The 5581-nt window shown below is 48.1% G+C and overlaps 1 protein-coding gene across 1 annotated transcript; it reads right to left on the bottom strand.

Annotated features, from left to right (window-relative positions):
- Window positions 1-2645: 2645 nt before the first annotated feature.
- On the bottom strand, window positions 2646-4949 carry LOC308080557 (DIS3-like exonuclease 2; the record flags this gene model as incomplete). Its single annotated transcript, XM_080422452.1, has 1 exon — window positions 2646-4949. The coding sequence occupies one exon, from the start codon at window positions 4947-4949 to the stop codon at window positions 2646-2648; it is 2304 nt and encodes a 767-aa protein (XP_080278578.1).
- Window positions 4950-5581: the final 632 nt, after the last annotated feature.

The raw sequence follows: 5581 nt of genomic DNA, 5'->3' as shown, positions 1-5581 counted from the left end.
TGTGTGTGTGTGTGTGTGTGTGTGTGTGTGTGTGTGTGTGTGTGTGTGTGTGTGTGTGCGTGTGCGTGCGCGTGCGTGCATGCATGCATGCTTGTGGTGTGCGTGCGTGCGTGCAGTGTTTGTACATGCACAGAACTCGTACCAGCTCATATGTGGCTGTAGATGTAAACTGACACCCTGATAGCCCCTCTCCAACTGGTCCACAGGCCGGCTGTAGTAGCACTATTGATTCCGCCCCCACTTGTTTTGGCCTGATTTGAATAGATCCGCCCATCCTATCCAATTCCACTTCTGTGATCTTGGAAGCCTGTGGCGCGTAGATCCGTAGATATCTCTGAGACGAGATAACGCTTAAGGGAAAAGCAGTGGTGGGTTTCTTTAATTGTTTGTGGTGTGAGCCTGACTGGCTTGCGGCTAGCCCCCGAGAGACCCGCCTCCAAGCCCAGGTTGTGACCCCTGTGCTTACAGGCATTTCCTTCCAAACAAACAACCCCCACAGCCCCCGAAACCCAGCACGCCGCTTCTGCACGCTTGCGCATGCACGTTGCGTAGGCATTAACGCATGCTCACGTGTGTGTGTGTGTGTGTGTGTGTGTGTGTGTGTGTGTGTGTGTGTGTGTGTGTGTGAGCATGCATGTGCAAAAACACAGGTACATGTGGATACACTCCACAGAAAACAACACACATACAGTACACACAGAGGATGCTATCAATGGGCATGATGCTATCAATGCCATTAACAAAGTCAAACAGCTATGGATCTGGGAATGATCCTGCTATTTGTTTGCTGCCCTGGAACTTCCTGTTATCAATATATTTGGCAATTGAACTGATAGGTTGCAAGGTGCAAGGTGAGACACAAAATAATAGTTTTGTCCCTTTCAGTTGATCATTTCAGGTCAAATGTATATATCACATACATTGATTTTATTCCTTAGTCTTAGCCTTTTCTTAGTGTTGTTTTTTCCCCCAATAAAGTTGTTTTTATTTGTTGTTTTCTCATGCCCCCCATGTAAAGCGTCTTTGGGTACTCCGAAAAGCGAGATATTATTATGAAATAGTTACAGTGCAATGTATATTATTTATTTATCTATTGACTATTGACTTACTTATTTATTTATTTATTATATATAAAAGTTTTACTTTTATATTAAACATAAAAAACCCTCAATACATACAGTACTGTATGTAATCCAAAATATATTCACAAGAGTAATTGGTTGTATTCATTATTAACACCCCTCGCCCTGATTGACACCCCTTCCCCCACGAATAAACTAAACAGTTTATTCATATTCTGATAAAGAGACAATAATTTGCCTCTTAAACAGCATGGAAAGGTTTGTGAGCTTTAACAGTGTTTTGCAAGTCCCCCCAGACCAAAAAAAAAGAAAGCACAATGAACAGTTCACAATGAACGGCACAAACGAGGTGAGGAATTAAGCCACAGTACCACATAGCTATCACATAGCGTGAACTCAAATTAGTCTTTAATGGTGTTAGTCCTCAAAGAAAACCAATGACCTTTGACCCTCATGGCCGCTGCCCAATTAAGTCCACTCCTGTGTTGTGCTTTGAGTAAAGGGTGTGAGTTCATAGATGGAGAATGGGGTGCTAATATCTGTTGTTTTCTTTGTCTACGCTAGTGTTTTTGACTGTAGGCCAATTTGTCTAGAGCATTGCCTCTCAACCTTTTACATGTCAAGGACCCCCAGTTTGATAGGCCAGTGGTTCTCAAAGTAAGTAAGTTGGTGTGAGAGGCTTATTGTCTGTATCAGCCGAGAACACGGAAGTCTATCTCTGTTACAATGCGCTAGACCCCTGGGAGATGGATTGCTGAGGTGGAGCGCCACACCTACTGTACCTATCAGCTCCCAGTACCGCTCAACTTTCCGCACCCAAGCCGTGCTATTCATATGCTGAGTTGGCGGTGCCCGGGATCGAACCCATGACCTTGTGGTCCAAAGGCGAGAGCTCTACCGACTGAGGGGGTGTCCTCCTGGGGGGGGGGGGGGGCTATCCTGGGGTCCGGGGACCAATAGGAGTCCTTGAGGAGGTTCCAGGGGGTCTCCAGCTAAAGTAGTTAGTACAGCATCAAAATCTGTTTGACCACTTTAACCCGATGCTTATATCAGCTATTTGAAAATAGACGATCTACAAACTCACAACCTTTCACATCATTTTCAAAAAATCATGAAGGAAAAAAAAAATTACCTGGCACTAAATAGTTTCAAGTCAAGGACCCCAAAATAAATATCAATTTGGGGGTCCTTGGCGTTAAAATTTTTGAGAACCACCGCACTAGGCCACAGACCCCCATTTTGACCCCAATCTACAATATACAATCGTATGTGCTAATTTAACTCAGTGTACAAATTGAACCAAATGGACCCTTACAGATGCAGTTGGCTTCCTTTCACACTCTCGGAGTTACAGACCCATAAGGGTCCAAGTCGGTTCCTAACTATTAATTATTTTGCTGGGGAACCCTTTAGAACCCCCTAAAGGACTCCTGGGTGTCCACAGACTTTACACCTGTTGTTCTATTAAATACCTATTTATTGTCTTCAGCACGTTGCTGTAGCTTTTTTTGTTGCTGTGGCTTGAATTGATGGTATTTGTGACAGCATTTGAACGTTGTTGTTCTATGATGTATCCTCATTTGGCATTTTAAGCACGGTGCTGCATTTCATGGTAGCAGCGTCCACTCTGAGCTGCACCTCCACTATGGTGAAGAGTGAAATGACCTGACAAACTGAGAGTTTCTGTGGGCCCCTTGATTTCCAGACCAGTGTCAGCTCCGATTTCCTCCCCACCTTGTGATGCTGGAACATCTGCAGGCCCGGCACAGACGAGAGGTAGATGCGCTTCTGCACACCGTAGCGGAGAACAATTATGTCAAAGGAATGGTCCAGCACTCCCATCACCATGGCCTCGGAGTCCAAAGGACCACACTCCTTGACGAACACACCAAAAAACAGCTCTGTGCTGAGCTCATGGGCTCTCTTAGAGGCTGCCCTCTTGTCGTTGCAGTGGGATGCCTGCTTATGTATCTCCCCTCCAGTCAGCTTAACAGGAGGGCCACAACCCAGGGAGGCGGCCAGCAGCCTGTGCACAATGACATCAGCATATCGTCGGATGGGCGAGGTGAAGTGAGTGTAGAACGGAACATTCAGGGCGTAGTGCTTAAAACGGGACTCCTTCTGCTGAACACCAGTGCAGAAGTACTCTGCCATCTGCATAATTCTGGAACACATGTTGGTGAGGACCTCTTTTCTGGCGCTGTAATACTCATCGTCGCCGAAGATGGTAAGGAGGCTACTATGCAGCGCTCCAGCAGAGGAGAAGTCAATGTCGAGGCCCATTTGGTTACAGAACTCTTCCAATTCTGCCACCATCTTGTCCTGGGGTGGAGGGTGGCGTCTGAGCAGGGCCAGCTCTGGGAAGGAGCGGTATATCTGGTTGGCTGTGGCCATATTGGCCAGCAACATGAACTCCTCCACCAGCTCGTTGCTCTCTTTGTACTGGTAAACATAGCAGCTCTGTGGCGTCATGTTGTCTTCATCCAGGGTGAACGAGAGCTTCAGCCGGTCCAGTCGGAGAGCTCCTTCTTGGAAGCGCTGAGCTCGGAGGCTCTGGGCGATGGCGTGTAGATTGAGCACGGCACTTTGTATCTCATTGATGGAATGCTCAGGGGCCGCGGGTGGCAGCTCCTCGGGAGAGAACAGTTTGTCCGGGGCCTCGATCATGCTCTGTGCGTGGTCGTAGCTCAGCTTCACGCAGGAGCGGATCACTGAGCGGCCGAACCACTTGCTCAGTATTTTTCCCTGTGGTGTGATGCTCCAGATGACTGAGAAGGTGAGTCTGTCGGTGAGGGGGTTCAGACTGCACAGCTCCTCACACAACAGCCTGGGTAACATGGGGATCATCTTTTGTACCATGTATACACTGGTGGCTCTCTGGCTGGCCATGGAGTCCAGAGCGTTGCCCTCTTCCACAAAATAACTCACGTCAGCAATGTGGACTCCGACCTCAAAATTACCATCTGGGAGTGGTTTACAAGACAAGGCATCATCCAGGTCTGTGGCTGTAGCGGGGTCAATGGTGAATATGCACTCATTCCTCAGATCTTTCCTCTTGCACATCTCCTCAGATGGGATGGTCCAGGGTAGATTCTGTGGGAGGCAGTCCAGCACGTCTTCTGGGAAATCTGAGGAATCAACCTTGTACTCTGACAGGATGCCCTCTGTCTCTGGTTTGATCTCTCCGGCCTGCCCCAGTGTATTTGCAAGACGGCCTTCGGGAAAGGAACTGTCAGATGGCCAGTTTGTGATGCGACAGATGAATAAGGTGTTGGCATAGTCACCCGGGCAGGAGGTGAAGTCGGCGGGGCAGTCAGCAAGGGGAACGTTGATCCGTGGCACCCGGTGGTCCACAGGGTGGAACATGGTGAAGAGCTTGTTGTTGGGTTTGAAGTTGAGGAAACCCGTGGCGGCCCTGGAGTGTTTCTGCTCGACAATGTGCACCACTTTAGCGGTCCTTTGAAGTATTTCTCTATTCGGTCGTGGGGTTGAAGGGTCGTCAGGGGTCTCAGACTGACTGATACCTTCGCAGTCGGTTTCTGACCTCACAATCTTCCACTGCTCCCGTGGAAGCAACTGCACCACCACTATGTCCCCGTTGAGTGCTCTGTTTCGAGCCATCATACCTTCCAGGAATATATCGCGTGTGCCGTCCGGAGATGAGATGAAAGCCTCCTTGTAATTCCTGGGGTTGATTCTTAATTGTCCCTGAATTAGTTGTCCTCTCTTCAGGCCATGGGAAACTTTCTCAGAGGTCATGTAAGATTCAAAGATTTGCTTCCTTGACCATTGGCCCCCTGTGCGGTTAATACTATTGTCAGCAGGGCGACAAGAGGCACCAGAGGCTTGGGCTTGGGCCCGCGGCATGTTTGAGAGCCTGAAAAATGCAATTGGGGAAAGATGTTGATTGACTGGGATCTGGTGTTTGATCAGAACTTAACCAATGATAGTGAAGTCTGTCTGCTCTTGTGATCCAGAGATGGCTTCGAGTGACTACAAGGAGGAGCAAGTGTACGGAGTGTGGTTACTGGAAGAAGCGTTTTTGAGAGCCTTGCAAGTCAGGGAGGGGTCTGCGTTATAAGTGCATGAAGCGAGTAGATCGATCTGGCTGTTTATCTGAGAAGGCCCTGCTTATCTGCCAGTGTTGCTCTTGTCATCATGATGAGGTTACCATGAGTCTGTCATACCCAAACATGGAGTTCTGTATCAGCCGTGCCCAAATATGAAGTTCTGCGTCAGCCGTGTCCAGATATAATGTCCATGATGTCAGCCGTAGCTAGTCTCGAAGTATTCAGTAACAGTGGTAACCATAACAACTCACTCAAACCTGGATGAAGTGAAAGCCTTAACAGCCGCCCCCCAGATTTCTGATGGAAATGTGTACATCCTTCTATACATTACGCAAATCTGTACGTGTGCGTGTGTAGTATCTGTCCTTCGCGTATCTTGAGAACTGTCTGACCGATTGACCTAGAACTCAACGTGTGTATCGCTGAGGA

Source organism: Gymnoscopelus braueri (genome assembly GCF_963280865.1).
Source record: "Gymnoscopelus braueri genome assembly, chromosome: 24".
Taxonomy (NCBI): Eukaryota; Metazoa; Chordata; class Actinopteri; order Myctophiformes; family Myctophidae; genus Gymnoscopelus; species Gymnoscopelus braueri.
Note: the sequence above shows the minus strand (reverse complement) of the source record. Positions and strands in the feature narration are given on the sequence as shown.